The sequence below is a fragment of the Solanum verrucosum genome, unplaced genomic scaffold (assembly GCF_900185275.1).
Source record: "Solanum verrucosum unplaced genomic scaffold, falcon-dt-bn FXZP01000093.1, whole genome shotgun sequence".
Taxonomy (NCBI): domain Eukaryota; kingdom Viridiplantae; phylum Streptophyta; class Magnoliopsida; order Solanales; family Solanaceae; genus Solanum; species Solanum verrucosum.
The window spans coordinates 505,776-522,894 of NW_026020065.1; the positions used below are offsets into that span (position 1 = coordinate 505,776).

A 17,119-nucleotide genomic window follows, 5' to 3' on the forward strand; every position below is an offset into this window, starting at 1 on the left:
TATTACCAAACACAAAAAAAAATGAAATTGGAGAACAAGAGGTATTTATTCCATTATATTGCAGTGTGAACCACTGAAACTGGCTCACGGGAACAAAGTAGTTGTATATTAAAGATGTACAATTACTTGCCTTCACTTTTCACAGCTTTCAACCTCACTAGGTTTGTGTAGTATAGAATGCATTTAAGTAAAATGGCAGCCCAGTGCACTAAACTCTCACTATGTTCCGGAGAAAGGCTGGACCACAGTCCACAAGGGTCTATTACACACAACCTTACCCTACTTTTCTGCACGAGGCTGTTTCCGCGGCTCAAACTCATTGAGTAACTGATGATAACAGGGTTCAAAGTTTTGTTCATCACCTTACGTCAAGACTCCCCTTCAAAAGAATGCTTTGAGTAACTACTGCGCTCTCTGTAACTATCATGAGTTGTGGTGGGACGGAAAGAATCCCTCGACCCTTTACCAGAAAACCACAAATAAGGTAGAGAGGGAGCTCTCCCCCTCCTTAATAGGCCTTTTACGCAGGCAGAATCTGAATTAGTCAGACAAGTGACCGGATACAAGATGGTTACTAGAAAATAAGAAGAAAAAAAAGAAGAGGAACTGCCCTATTAACCAACTTCACTTGACATGTCCTCTTGAAAGCAAAACTGAGGACAAAATCAGAAAGAAATCTTGGAATTTTTTTTTGTATATATATATTTTTTCTTCAAATTCTATCTTTCTTCTTGCACCCCCTTTTCCACTTCAGAAGTTGTGGAAGCAATGTCACCATCAGAGGCTGCTGCTGGAGATGCATCCAAACCGGCGTTTTCTGCAGTGTTGGACTCTGAATCTTCAGTCTTTGTTTGCAAGCTCCAGTACATGATGCTAGCTGTGAGTGTCAGCATCATCTTCTGGTTCACCTGAGTGGTAAAAGTTGATTTATATTCAAGAAAAAGGGTTGATGGAAAGAAGCAATGGTTCTGCTATTACATGGAACTAATAGAAATGCTCGACTACAGTCGAGTTTTTAGCTGCATCAACGAGCTCCTAAGTCCATTCAAAGACTTGCAAACATATCTTTCTTGATATGAAATGCTAGTTCTTCAACAACAACAAATCCAGTGTAATCCCACTAGTGGTGTCTGAGGAGGGCAGAGTGTACGTAGACCTTACCCCTACCTTGAGAAGGTAGAGAGGTTATTTCCTATAGATCCTCAGCTCAAAGACTCTATTCAGCTTATCAAACAGCCCCTAGTTAGGAATATAAACTCTGTATTATACTGCATCTATAAAAAGTTATCACATCCGGTCTGAAGGCAAGCATAAGCGCGCAGTTTCTTCAATCTAATCTCTTACCTCTATTATATCCTCTGGCAATAAAAAGATGGAGCACCCGAGTTTACGTGCTACACTGATTGTATAAGTTGCATTAAGCTTCTTATCCTCATCTGCAATGTATTCAGAGATAGCAGTACTTTCTTGAAAGCCAAAGCAAAAGATAATTGTTCAGACTTTTCTTAAAGACATAATACATAAACAGACACTCACACTTAGCCTCAATTGGCGAGTAATCACTCTAACTTTTTGAGTGCATATCTAGACACCTCAAATTGATCTCAACTAACCACTAAACAGTCCAACTTGTCTGCACTGTGTCTCGTGGACACCCGATGCTGATATTAGTGTTCAAATGAGTTGAGGTGTCTAGATATGCATACGCAAAGTTGGAGTGTTTACTTGTCAGCTGAGGCCAAGTTTGCGTCTGTTTATGTATTATGCCTTTCTTAACTCATCCCAAAAAAGATAAGGAAATCTTTGCTTCTCAGTTTTTCAAAAAGACATAATCATTTTTACTGGGGTGGGTTCAAGAGTCTACGAACTCTTCGCGTACCAGTTTTACCCCTGGTCACAAGGCTCCAATTGACAACCCTTGGTTCCACAGCGCTTAGAAGCTCGAGAAAGAATTTCCCACTCGATATATTTTTGTCCTAACAAAACAATATAACTCAGGTGTCATGCAATAGAAACTGATGATAACAGGGTTCAAAGTTTTGTTCATCACCTTAAAGCTTTCAATTTGAGATTTTCTCCCTGCACTCTTCACTTTACTGTTTGCCCAATTTAGTATGTCAGCATCTGTTATCTCCTTTCCAAGGGCATGAAATTTCAAGTTTATCAACAGTTGGAGCATTGAAAACCTCATTAACTGCCACAAAAAAGCTGCAAGACAACAAAATGATTTTAACATTTCAAATCATAAAACTATGCATAACTGAACTTTTGAGGTACATTGTTGTTCCATGCTTATGGTGTAGAGTGTAGACTATCGTCCTTACGAGAAAGAAGAAGTGTTAATTTGCATGTATTCAACAGAAGTTAAGTTTTTATCGGATGCTCATTGTACGTAACACAAACTAACATGTACTAATCAGGCTGAGCATGCTTTCAAGAACAACAACAAACCAAATCAAAACCTGAATATGCAACTAGCTCAAAAAAGTGATTAGATTGCAATTTTGATGTATCCAAAACTCAGTATCAGCACCCTCTCTTTGACCTGTTGTACAGATTGGAACTCAACGTTCTGTGTAATCCATGGGAACATGTGAAATGCGTAAATAAGATAGCTTTGATCAAGCAATAGACCCTCGTCTCAAGAAAAAACAGTCCAAAGCAGTTCAAAAAAAGAAGCAACGGAAGTACAACAAACAACAGATAATAACAAAAAGATAGTAACATAACAGAATTAACATACAAAAGTATGACATAGGGAAATTTACTAATACCTAGTATGAGCTTCTTGTTTCCTTGTACGATATCACTTCCAGCTACATTTACAAGGGAGAAATTCAGTTCTTTCCCAATGCTTATGACTTGGTTGCAATTCTCAACTTTTCGAAATGGCATCTTAATTGGAGGCTTTGTTGCTTGTTTCCAATTAACTAATCCTTGTGAAATTTTGTCTAGTACCTCTAAAAGAACCCACCTGCATAATACGAACGCCAAGCAACATTTGTAGAGTCCAAAGAACATCAATCAAGAAGGCAACAAGAAATAACTCACCCGGTTCTCACGTCCTCAAATAAATTATTCACATAAGTATCAGTTCCAAGACTGTTGATCCACAACCGAAAGCATCTTTCTTCTCGAGAAGTTTGAGCATCATCCTCCATCATCACAGCAAAAGACAATTTTGTGGTATCTGCTGTCAATCCATTCCTATACCAGAGTAAAACTCACTTATAGACGGAGAATGTAGACAAAATAACAACTCTGACTGGTTACTCAAAGATAGAACAATTTTCAGGTTATCGGATGAAATGCTTAATCTAACCTGTTTTGAAATATTTGTGCAACGAATGCAAGATTTAAGTTTGCTGAGCCTTCAATAATGTCCTTTGGAGTTACATATCTTTTGCAATCTAGTTTTTCTGCTTGCTCAAGAATCAAGTTTGCTCTTTCAGTTGGATCTTCTGTATCTAATGTGTTAGTCGTACCATGTTCAGGCGCGAGAGTATTGAGCAAATGAGCATAAGCTTCTCCGTCCTACAAGCAAATATAGAGAACAAAAACAGACACAAAATTCTTCAAAAAATGACATATATCCATAGGGAATTATTGAATTCCTTCAAACGTAATTTTCATAACAACAGACACAAATTTCTTACCTTCAAGTCACTTGAGAAATTTGTAACCTCTTTTTTGTAGCCTGCTTTTTTAAGATGAAAATTCATCCATTTCAGTAAAATCTTTTCTGGAGATAAGCTCATAAGCTCCTCTACTTCCTGCAAATGTTACTGTCTCTACGTAATCTAGCACGATCATTAAAGTGCACACAACTTTTGACAGAAGAACCAAAGAGGTAAAACACGAAAAGTATTGCAAACCTGACTATCTTCCACCAATTCCACAAGTTGTGGAGTTTTTCTCAGATTGAGATCAGATAATAGTTGTATCTGGTTTGCCACGACAACGATAGTAGAAAAGAATTGGTGAAATTCCAAGGTATCTAACAAGCACATGGACAAAGTATAGTAGAAATAGTAAATACCTTGATAATTTGAGAAATCAGCCCGACAACCAGATGAGGCTAAGAGAATAAGCAAAACAAAAGAAACTTCAGTATCTTTCGTATTGATAGTAATATGTTACATATGAAACACATGGACTTCACATACTCTTGCTTCGATTAAATCCTGTGTGCCAATATTGACCACAGTACAACCAATGGCCTTCGCGGAATTGAGGCAAAGGGTGTGGTTCTCATACCTTTCCCATGGATTAAGAACCTTTTTGGTATTGATAGCACGTTCATCTATTGTTCCGGAGACAGCAATATTTATGAGCTTACTGCAACAAATGATCAAGTAGAAACATGAATGTCCAAGAATGTAATCAGAAATGTATGGTTTACACTTACCAAAGAAGAACACCATCTTTGGCAAGATCAAAGAGTTGATTGGTAGATGGATCTATCGGAAGGAAATCCTTCAAAAATGGATCGTCTCTGAGAAAGCTGTTGATGTGAGCTACATATGAGCCCCTTTCAGATTCACTAATGGTGTGTCGGAGTGTGGTTGTAGTTGCCTTGAGGAAAGAGGAGCTGGTCTTTGAATCACCTTTCGCTGTAGCTCGTGCTTGTAGATTTAGATATGCCTAACCAACAAAACACACAACATATGGTAATTTCTCTTCCTCCACCTTTAAACCAAGAAGGATAACCAAGAAGAGATACAGAGGAGTGCATCTTAAGCTCGCGACCCCTACTCAATTCAAAAGACTAATAATCTCTATTTGAAGATCATCGTTAAACTACATCCAAGACTTCCACCTAAGATCCATTTCCACACAAAACTAAAAGACTCGCGATAATGATGTAAGGAAAATGAAAGCTAGCATCTAGGCATACATATCAGAGTAACTTCACGAAACCAGAACTCAAACTAAACATGACATTTCAAGTTTATCTGTTCAACTCTTCTTCAAAGCCAAAGTTGTTCATTCTTTCGAGGCACCAAACGATATTAATAGTAAAAGTTGGAGAAACAAGTATACAATGAAATTATCTCACACTCACCCGAAGGAACGATTCAAAATCAATTTCTTCACTCATGTCAGACGATGATTCGCTCAATATTGCCTTTATATCATCCTCATTTAGTATACCTTGGAAGGCCTTAAGTTTGCACAACACAGGCGGTAGATCTCCCAAAGTGACCTTCCCGGATTGATTCCTTGCAGATAGGAACTGTAACAAATTAAATGTAGCATGTCAAAATGAGAAACAAACTTATATGCCAGTAGAAAATAGGCAAATAACATCAAATGCACCCTAAAGTTGTCCGGATAAGTCGAATACACACTCCAACTAAAAGTGTATAATGTTGTCCGAGATGAGCTTTAATAGAGCGATATGATCAGTGAGGATTCATGTAGCCAACCCTGACTCGTTTGTTAGGAGAAACATTCTTCACATAATACTCTATCAACAAGTCACATTCTCTTTACTCAAGTATATCTTAAATAACAACAACAACAATTTTAGGTAGGCGTAAATTCCATACTAATTAAGGTCAACTATATGAATTATATATCTATAACAATTTCACTAACAATAAGTATCAGGTAACTTTGTCCACCAAGGATAGGACGTATGGAAAGAAATTATCACCTAGTGTTGTTCGTCATTGTTGTGATTTGAACGTTTGAGACCTCGTGGTTCTCAATCCACTCGATTGACCACTAGGCTACACCCTTGGTGCTTGCACTCGTACTCAATTATAACAAGGAAAAGCATAGAAAGGTTAACGTACGTTGGAATTGAGGCCACGCAGCTCGACTTGAGTGAATTGACTCTGTAGCCATTGATCAGAAACAACAACACCAACAAAACTAGACATTTTTTTTCCTTCAAAGATGATTTTTGTAAATCAATCTCTACTTCACTGAGCAGATAACTGGAATTTCATGAAAAAAATACGTCAAACACAGAAATTAAAATAGTAATATGACAATGTAGATTGATATTATTTGATCATTCAATCACAAAAATAAAATAAAAATATGATCTTTGATGAGTAAACAAAAAAATAACTCATGCAATTTTTTCACTAATGATTTCATGAAAACTAAATTAATTGGTGAAGAAATTACGAACCTTTTTTACGTAGATCTCATCGTGCATATTTTTGCAGGGGAGTGGAGTATAGGAGTAATAAAAACAAGGTGAAAAGAAAAGAGTACTGAAATAATTAAAAAATATATATATTTCCAAGCAATTTTGTATTTTTTTTATATTAATAAATTCATTATATATAGAGAGAGAGATTATTATTATTATGCATAGAAGACTAACTTTCACCTCATATTTTTGAAATGTATGTCAATGAATTTTGGACATGTGATTAGACCCTTAGCACAAAGTAAAGTTATAGACCATTGTTGGAGATAATATTGTTATAAAAGATATCATACATTGCAACGTCGTTGACATCGCAATGTATGCAGAACTCTCAAAAAATTTACTCACACTCGGTGTTCAAACCAAACCACATCAATTTACCATGGTCGACAACTATCGATCATTTCAACAGAATGTCCACTTAAAACTTCCCACAAAAGTGTAACCTGGATACATGATCACTTTCCAAGAACACAAACACAGCTTCAAGCACAGTGAATGATATCTAAGATTATAAAATATAGACACCATTTTACAAGAATCTATCAAAGATGACAAAGACAAGCTTACACAACACACTTCTTGAACCAAAATTCTCAAGACAACGATTAGAGTTCATAATAGACAGAAAACAGATGTATGGTATCCTTCCTATGTGTTCTTTTTGTTATCAGAATGTGACACGGTTTGGTCAACTGATTGCAATTGGCTTCGAAGATTCTGATTCTCTTCCAGGATCCGATCGTATTCAAGCAGCAATTTTTCAGATTGACCCTTGAGAGAATCAGAATTTGCTCTCTGAGATTGCACCTCCTTTTCCTTTGCCTCGGTTTCTGATTCCAGCTGCTTCATCTTGTTCCTCAAGGAGGAGATTTCATCCCTTAAGGTACTAGCCTCGCCATTCTTGATGTTGTCCAATGTGCGATCCTGCTTCTTCACAGCCTCCATGGTCTTCCTTAGTAATCGAAGCTCCCTTATGTAATGGTGTAGCCTGTCAATCATCAGTCCGAGGAATAGAGAGAATCCTGCAAGAAATTAAAAGCATTTGAACCCCGTTATGCAGAAATTTGCTTCAAACAGATGATGATTAATCCATGGGATCTGAATTCTACCAGCCATATCTACTTAATTATGCATGTAATAAATGTCAAGGCACTGTGTCATCATTAGATCATATATTCAAAAAGGATAACATATATCACATCTGAAGCATTTAAGGATCTAAAATAAAGGGCACAACTATTTATCCAGAACTGGAAGATCTGTTCCTCATACTCCCTATGGCTGGTGCTTGAGGGCCTTTCGATCTTATGCAAATTTATGGCGGACGGGGGAGCATTTTGCGGTTCAGCAGAGGCCCTAGTGCTAGAATACATCAATGTCTGACCCTACAATCTATGTTACACAAATTTGTTTACAGGTTCACATTGGGTACAAGTATTGGTGGAACCGGTGTGCCACAATTTTGCTAATTCTTGGTCTAATATTGAAGAATCTGCACGAAGTATCCACACCCTCATCTCATCCATTCGACACGGTACGCCAACGCAAAAAAAGAGAGAAGAATCCATGTAACAGAGCCTACAGCTCTAATAACCACAAAATGGCGTCATACAATAAATGCCTTGCAGGGTGAACTGTGAAGGTTAATACTATTCCTAAAGCCATATACCCTGCATGTATGAGCATACAAACAAAAAGGTGAGAACATTTCCAGCACTCAGACTGGGCTGATTTAGTCATGGGCAGAGTGACAGACTGATCATTAGTGCAAGCTATACAGAGAAAATCAGTGAATAACTGTGCATCACTATAACTTTCATCTTTAGGCAACTCTCTACTCAGATGATAAGACTTCCACATATGCGCGGATCCAAACGAAGATGCACCCACGAGATTCCAACTAGAATAGGAGATTGGGCGACTTCTGTAGAAAAATACATCCTTTTGTAAGGTTTCTACTTTTGGTACACTTCTTGTGTACATGTGTTTTTTTAATGCCCTTCATTTATCCGCCTATACTTGCCTGATAACTCCACTAAAGCTAGATATCTGTCCCAACAACCTCGAATATCAAGAGATTACTGGGGATTGGATGCTTGATTCCTTAGCCGAGCTAAAGATTTAGATGTGGAATTTGAGCTAATGGCTTACTTCACTACCTTAAGCCGAGCTAATTACAGGCCAAATATACTGCAATCACGCAGACCTTTCACGAGAGTTCTCCATGTCATGAGCATGCGGCTAGTGTCCATAGCAATCGCTCACAAAAGAGACGCACAAAAAGACAAAAGGGGTGGAGAAAAGGTGGACAACAAGAAAGAGCTGAGAAACAAACATATTAGACTCCGTTAAGAATAGAACTCCCTCCATCTTGTATGCAAATCTCTCCAATATGATATTTTACAGTATTAGGGGGACAAAAACAATACATGTGCCCTAGTTTTTCTCTGTTTTAACCTGTGTAATCAAATCAAAGAGAAAAAAATGGAGGGGGCGGGGTTTACAATAAGCTGCGGGGACTCTTCACTTTCAGTGCCGCATCCGTGTCGGATTCTCCAAAAACACACTACTTTTGGAGAATCTGACACGCACCCATTGACATTTTGAAGAAATCGGGAAGCATGGTTTACACAGTACCGTACCAGCAGTGTGGAAACAATATTTAGACAACTGGTGGTGTCGGAAATATACACTCTTTCATGTTCTATACTATCATATGCCATGCTGGAGAAAAAGATGATTTCAATATCTCTCTAACAATTCCTGCGTCACACCTTGCTTGAAGAAGTGCATTGCATAGCAGCTTCAGAGAATCACCTACTCTTAATTAGGTGAATAAATGAACTTCGCGAGCAGAATCACAAAAAATCTTCAATGGATTCGTCAGCCCTTGGGCTTGATTCTGATCCATTAAACTAGATGTCCTAATGTATTTTTTTTTTCGGCTCCCCTCTTGCTAAATTGTCTCATTAACACTCTCTAAGCCAGCATTCATAAGATCTTCTCCTTAAGGGTCATTTCTCCAATCAGAGAATCTGTATGTTCAGTTTTAGTTGAAGAGAGACACATTCCAGCAACTCTCTACGTTCCCTTGACGAGCTTGATACAGAACATGCCCGTCTTTAAGACGTTCGCATCTAGAGATATATAACTTTTTTCTTTAAGAAATCTCTAAACCAGGTTAATTTTATCAACAGGTGCAAATTACTGGTGGACCCACTACTATTATGCGGCTGATGCAAACTTCAGGGAGGCAGAACGTTTCCATGCGGAAGTCTTAATACAAGAGAGCTTGGAGCCAAAGAATGCTAATTTAGGCCTATGAACTCATGGAAGATTAGCTTGGAATGATGTTTGAAGTAATTAACTTGTTACAGGCTCAAAATTTGAAGAAAAAACAAATGAAGAACAGCTCGCTTAGAGACCCATCGCATCCCAAGTGGATGTTATCCTATCTAATCAAAAGCATTTCATAGTCATCACGAAGAGAAGCTTGAGATGCTAATGTAACCAGCGCAGGTATTTTCACAACTGGAAATTTTTTTAAGCAACAGCAGAACAATTGAGGTGAACACATCACTCCAGATGTGTTCATCTAGTCAATACTTTCTTCGATGTTATAGTCAAGTCTAACGAATCTTCATTACTTGCTTGCATCAATTTGGTATTGAATTCTTACCTGGGTTCTATTATTACTACTTCTCTCATTCTTCTTGAGTTCGGATAATTTAATTGATTACAGCAAAGATTCAAGCCCCTAATGCTTGGGTCTGCATTCTAGATTTTTGATCATCGATACTACATATTCCCCTATCCTTTCTGTTGCTTTAAGCTCCACCCAATCTACATCAGTGGCAGTGAAGTTTAGTATAAACATATACTCCCTCCGTTTCAATCTGTTTGTCCTGTTTTGACTTGGCAAGGAGTTAAAGAAAGTAAAGAATACTTATGAATCTTGAGGTCTTAGATTAAGGATATGTCAAATGTATCAAAATCCTTTAATCTTGTAAACATGCCAAGTGGAAAGTTGGAATCAAAGAGTTGTAAAAAAAAGGAAAGAGACATCCTTTTTGAAACGGACTAAAAAGGAATGTAGGACAAACAAATTGAAACAGAGGGAATATTTCTTTAAAATTGTTCAACTATAGATACAGTTTCAAGTCAACAACAGCGATTCCAGTGACACCTGCTGCCTAAAAATAAAATCCACCCTTGAATTCTTTACCCTTTTGTACTAGAACTTGAATGGAACTTGAGAACAAGTAACCAAAGGGATCACAAACAGAAATTCTGCTAAACACACCCGAATGCTCCAATTAACTAAATCATAGCATCTCTCACTCAATCCTAACTAGTTCACTTTGCTGCTCAAAATAACCATAAAAGGGGAATTCAGAAAACAACCCAAAACATGTTTAAAATGATGCAAAAAGAAACATACCCATGAATTGATCATAAAAGAAATTCTATAAACAACTCAAAATAACCGAAAGAACGCAAATAGAAACATACCCATGAACATACCTAGTGTAGTACCACAAAGTGGAGTCTAGGGAGGGTAAAGTGTATGTGGACCTTACCCCTACATCAGGAGTACAGAGGTTGTTTCCGATATACCCTCGACTTCAGAAAAAAAACAGTCCAAAGCATTCCAAAAGAAGTAAAGGAAGCGAAATCATAACAAAGCCTACTGAGCAGTAACTACAATAAATTTTATGATAATCAAAGAACACGAAATAGACAAAGTAATCAGAAATTGAAGGTAAGAAACTGCATAAGCAATACTACAACTATAGTATGGACAGATAGTGAGACAATGCACTATTAATTACTAATCTTCTATGTCAATCCATGTCATCTACAACCTCCCATCTAATAAAATCATGTCCTTGATAAGTTGAAACCGTGGCATATCATGTCTAATCACCTCTCCCCCAATACTTCTTCGGTCGACCTCTTCCTCTCCTGAAACCATAACCTCCCATATCCAACCCCTCACACCCATACCCATGAAGACTGAAGTAATCATCAGAAAAAAAACTCTTCAAACAACCCAAAAAAGGTTCAAAATTTGCAAAAAGGAACATACGGTAATCATCAGAAAAAACTCCAAACAATCCAAAAAAGGTTCAAAATTTGCAAAAAGGAAACATACCCATGAACCAATCATAAGAAGAAACTCCACAAACAACCCAATAAACTTCAAAAAAGGAAACATACCCATAAGAGAAGCTTCAAGAATTTGATGAGCAAGAAGGATTTGATCAGTAGGATTTACAGAATCAGCAGGACGAGACTGCAATTCCTTAATAGAATAAACAGTATAAATCATGATCACAAGAACAGTAGCTGCTACAGATTTAACAATCAACGGTCCACTGCCTCTTTTAACACGATCAAGAGTCATAATTATCAGTTTCCTCAAAGGGGTTCTAAACAGAAACATCAAAATCAACCCCATTTCCAAGAACACCACCATGAACAAAAGCTGAACTTGAGCTAACATTTTGAATACACCACCAAATTAACTCCTTTTTTTTTTCTGTGATTCAAAAATTTCACCAAAAGGGGTTTTTCTTTACTGGTTAAGAAAGATTTTTGTACAAGAAAGTTTGATTATTGGTGGAAAAGGGTGTTGATTTTTTTCAGAAAAAACGGTGAATACAGTGTACAGATGGTGTTGATTCTGTATATACACTTGGTTTTTTGTGTCACGCGGCCTTTACGCCTGCAGAAGACTTGTATGGAAAAAGACTAGCGTCGGCAAGACCTGTCCTTTTTCTTTCTTTTTTTTAATCTAAAATTTGTAATTTTAAAACAAAATTTCATATTGGAAAACATATTTCATTTTGTTCAAAGATTTAAATATATATATAAAATTGACATGATCAAACATGTTCGAGAGTGTCAAAATATCTTCACACGTTATTTATATCTCTCATTACGTAGCACTCATTTCTGGATCATATTGACAACATTCTTAGCATTGGAGAAAATTTTCACATTCTTTCCATCCACTACTAATAGCATATTCAAGAGTCTTCCTTAGTCAATGACTTTTTTGTGATGTGATTTTTGGATACTTTTTTTTTTTCAAAAGCTTTACAACACTCTCTGTAATGACCTAAGGGAACAATACAAATGGTGAAACCATGATACATACTATTTTTTAGAATTCAGGGGCCCCTCGAAAGGAATTAGGCGATTTTCTCAGATTTTTGTTTGTATTAGTCAATGAATTTTTGATGATATTATTTTTGGTACTTTATTTTCGAAACATTTACATGATCCTTCGTAATGACCTAGGGAGACACTACGTATAGTCTCACCATGATCCACACCATTATTTTAGCTTTTTTTTTTGGGAGGGGGGGGGGGGAGGGGGCAGTCAACCAAATTAGGCAATTTTCTCGATTTTTTCATGTGTGTTAGTCAATGAATTTTTTGTTGATATGGTTTCAGACACTTTTTACCAAAATATTTACAGGGCCCTCTATAATGACCTGGTGAAAAATACATATAGTGTCACCATGATTCACATCATTTTTTAACATTTAGGGGCCACTCAATAAGATTAAGTGATTTCTCTATTTTTCGTGTTGTAGTCAATGATTTTTTTTGTAATATGATTTTTCGGTACTTTTACAGGATCATTTGTAATGACCTGAGGGAACAATAATTATAGTCTCACCATGATTCATGCCATTTTTTAGCATTTAGGGGTCACTCAATATGAATTAGGCGATTTTCTCAGTTTTTCGTGTGTGAGTCAATAAATTTTTTGATGATATAATTTTCGGGCACTTGTTTTCCAAATCATTACAGGACCCTCCGTAATTACCTAGCTGACCATGATCCACTCTATTATTATAGCATTTAGGGGTCACTCAACAGGAGTTGACCTATTTTCTCAACTATGTGTGTTAGTCAATAATTTTTTTTTGTGATATATATGGTTTTTGAGCACTTTTTTTGCAAGATCTTTATAGGATCTTTCGGAAAACAATACGTATAGCCTCACCATGATTCATACCATTTTTTAGCATTGAAGGGTCACTCATCAGGTAGAATGCGATTTTCTAAGTTTTTTGTGTGTATTAGTCAATGAATTTTTTGGTGATATAATTTTTGGGAACTTTTTTTTTCAAAATCCTTAAAAGACCCTCCATAATGGTCTAGAGGAACAATAAGCATAGTCTCACCACGGCTCACGTAATTTATTTTAGCATCTAGGGACCACTCAACAAGAATTAGACAATTTTCTTAATTTTTCTTATGGGTCGTTAGTTAATAAACTTTGGTGATATGGTTTTTGAAAAAAAAAATGCAAAATATTTTACAGGATCCTCCGCAATGACCTGAGGAAACAATACGTATAGAATCACCATGATTCACATCACTTTTTTAGCATTTAAGGGCCACTCAACATGAATCGGACAATTTTCTCATTTTTCGTGATGTACATGAATTTTTTGGTGATATAGATTTCGAGAACTTTTTTTGCAAAAAACTTTATAGGATCCTCCGTAATGATCTGGAAGAACAATACCTATAACCTCACCAAGACTCACACTTTTTTTTTTTATAGCATTTAGGGACCACTCTACAAGATTAGGCGATTTTCTCTTTTTTTTGTGTGTGTGTTAGTTAATCGATCGAAATTCATATCATTCAAATATTTATAGGCTAACACACACGAAAAACTGAAAAATTGACCTAATTTTTTTTTCTTTTAACTATGTGTATTAAGACACCGTTATGTGATGGAATTGATAACCCACTCTAAAGAGTACATATTATAAGTATAATTATGGTGTATATCTGAAATACTACAACTTCCAACAATAATGTCTCTATCTCTAAGCTCAGATCAACCATCTTTGAGCCTTAAATCATCCCAACTAGATTTAAAAAAATGAAAGTACACCATCCAATTAATTTTTCACCTCCATTAAAACTTCATGTATACAATTTTAACTATAAATATTTGCTTTAATGACCAATGTGGGATAAAAGTGCTTGAAGGTATCAAGGTAGTCAGTCTTACAATTGTTATATGTTCTTTTGTGAATGTTGGATTGAAAAGCTTATGTCATTATTTTATTTGGACATATTTAGGCAAATATTATAATAACAAATGTATATTTAACTACTATTGTTGAAGGATAACAAATTTGGACCATTTCACAGGGTTGATTAATATATTTGATCTTTTCCCTAAAATATAATATAATATATTTTTGAAAGAGTTAATATGTTGAATTTAGCTCCTAGTTCTGGAAGGATGTTTTACAGTTTCTAAAATAAAATTCATATAATAAAAGTTACATAGAAGTATTATTCCAAATTGTTTTTAAAGTTTTAAAAAAATTATAATTATATAAAAAAATATTTTAAAAGTCGAATCCATATATATTGTGTGAAACGTATGGCTCAAAGACATCTCTAACAAAAAATTGGACGTGTTTTATTACAATTCACATAGCTTTTTTAACGTACTAAAATAAAATAGGGAAAATTACACGGATAAGTAAATATATACTAGTTAATTAGCTAACATAACTATAGTTTGACTTAATTACAGCTCGAAGCTTAATTTTAGATGTTATTACGTCATATCTCTTCTCTCTCTTGCATGTCTCCTCATTTATACATAAACAAATACAAATTATACATATACATATACATATATGATAGACATACAAATACAATTAGCCTTTCTTCTCCCTCTCCCAATCTCTCTCACCATATATACAAATACATATGTATACCAGTTACATATATATAATTATCTTACAGATATACATATACAGTTCATCTCTCTCCACTCTATGCCCTCTCTCACTCGCCTATCTCCTCCCTCTCCCAATCTTGCTCGCATCTCTCCTCCCTCTCCCGGTCTCACTCGCCATATATATATATATATATATATATATATATATATATATATATATATATATATCATGTATATACAATTATTTGACAGATATACATATACAATTTGTCTCTTCGCCCTCACTCGCTCGCCTCTCTCCTCCCTCCAACACGTAGCTACGAATCGTAATTAACAAACTATAGCTATATAACATAATTAAGTTATTATTGAATGGCTATAAGCGAAAATTTCCCAAATTATCACGTAAACAAAAAAAAATATTACACAATGCAATACATAAAATTTAATAGTAAATTACATTATGCTTCTCATGAACTTTTGGTATATAAACACCAATACATGTTTATGTGTAACACACAAGCATAAGAACTCACAAGAACAATAAGAGTGAAGTTTATAAGGGAACTCATTTAATCAAAAGTTTTTTTCCAATGTTGCTTGTATGTCAAATTCTCTAAAAATAATAACTTTTTAGATAATTTGGCACGGATGTACAACATTCTTGAAGAGTTTAAGTAATAGAATCTTTAATTTTATTTGATTGGATGATTTAACTTGCCTAATTTCCATAAAAATGACATAAATAAGGGCATAAACTTTTGAACACTATAATCCATGCTTAATTTCTTTGATCATTCTTGCAGATTGTAAAGAAGAAGAAAAACTTGGGCTTCATGATCTTCTAAAGTAAACACGATTTCCTACAAGGAGAGGAAGATTTCATGTTAGATATTCTACGATCATTAAGACAAATTCAAAATTCAAAATTTAAAATTCAGTCAATATATATAATGTTATCATTGTAACACCAACTACATTTTGTAAAAAAATCAAGAAAATAAACAACATATGTTTGGACAAAAAAAAAAAAAAAAAGCTTTAGAGATTATTTCTTTATAATTTAATTTTTCTTAATGAAAATCTTAACTCCATCACTGAATAATAAGCATAGAATTTCTAGAGAAGAGAAAGAACATAATTGTGAAGATTAATTATTAGAGAAACTAAATCCTAGTGATCAACCAAATATCATGTATATTGATTAGATAAACACCCAACAATTAGTATTTTTAAATAAATAAAAGAGACTGAGGAAAAAATACCTGAAATAGCTTATTGTTGGCAATTGGAGAATTAAACATTTTTGGAATAATCAATATTGACACACACACATATATATAGCTTTATTTATAGCACCTTCAACTTGAAAATGAATTGATTAATATTAGGACAAGTAATACCTTTTTATAGGTTCATTGAATCTGGTCACTCCTCCATTTGCACTTTATGTAAGGTTTTAAGTTATACATCGTTGGTGTAAGAAATTTTTATACTGATAATTTTTTTTATTAGAATTGGTAAATTGTTTATTTTTTATAATTATAAATTATATATGTGTATTTATAAATATTTTCTGAATAATCTAATAAGATAAAGATATCTTACAATAACGATGTATATAATTTAAATTTATTTTAAATATCAAGCCTACCTAAAATATCATGCATATGTTAATTCCCCTTTTGTTTTTCCCCCTCTCATTTTTATCATGAAAAGTGAGTCATAGAGGGACCTTACAGACTGTATGACCTAATTCTTTTCAAAAAGTTAATTGGAATAATTATTAAGTAATGCTGACTCCAATATTTAATTACTTTTTGTATTTATTTTTATTTGTTCATTATATTTAAAAAAACATTATTTTTATTATTCAATTTGAGAAATCAAGCGATTTTTATCACTTAATATTTCTAATCATGAATTTTTATATTTAAAAGAGTGATATAGTATAATTGTCATTCTATTCATTGCTCTTTAAGGAGTGTGCCAAATCAATCATAGATAAGTAAAAATAGATGAATGGGCTATATATATTTTTTGTTAATGAAATGACACTTTTAAGCATAAAAATAACTTTAGGAGTAAATTTGTTTCAATAAGTGGAGTGAGATATTTTTGAGTCATTTATATTGTGCTAAAAATATTTTTTATTCAATAGATGAAAGAAAGGCAAGCTTGTTGCAATACGTGAAAAGAAAGTATTTTTAATC

At 34.7% G+C, this 17,119-nt stretch overlaps 3 protein-coding genes across 6 annotated transcripts in view; all 3 read right to left on the minus strand.

Moving 5' to 3' along the window:
* The window catches only part of LOC125823765 (small ubiquitin-related modifier 1-like), a 498,077-nt gene that overhangs the window by 82,968 nt on the left and 397,990 nt on the right, over positions 1-17,119 (minus strand). The window lies entirely within an intron of this gene.
* LOC125823716 (fimbrin-5) lies at positions 714-5,941 on the minus strand. Its single transcript, XM_049503087.1, has 14 exons — positions 5,802-5,941; positions 5,066-5,236; positions 4,409-4,644; positions 4,167-4,338; positions 4,040-4,078; positions 3,876-3,944; positions 3,657-3,773; positions 3,323-3,534; positions 3,052-3,207; positions 2,775-2,974; positions 2,051-2,208; positions 1,880-1,976; positions 1,345-1,436; positions 714-908 (listed from the first exon to the last, which is right to left on the minus strand). The coding sequence occupies exons 1-14, from the start codon at positions 5,886-5,888 to the stop codon at positions 720-722; spliced, it is 1,995 nt and encodes a 664-aa protein (XP_049359044.1). The 5' UTR covers positions 5,889-5,941; the 3' UTR covers positions 714-719.
* Positions 6,606-11,944, minus strand: LOC125823750 (uncharacterized). The gene is made up of 2 exons (XM_049503132.1): positions 11,393-11,944; positions 6,606-7,194 (listed from the first exon to the last, which is right to left on the minus strand). Exons 1-2 carry the CDS (start codon positions 11,676-11,678, stop codon positions 6,821-6,823), a joined length of 660 nt encoding a protein of 219 aa, XP_049359089.1. The 5' UTR covers positions 11,679-11,944; the 3' UTR covers positions 6,606-6,820.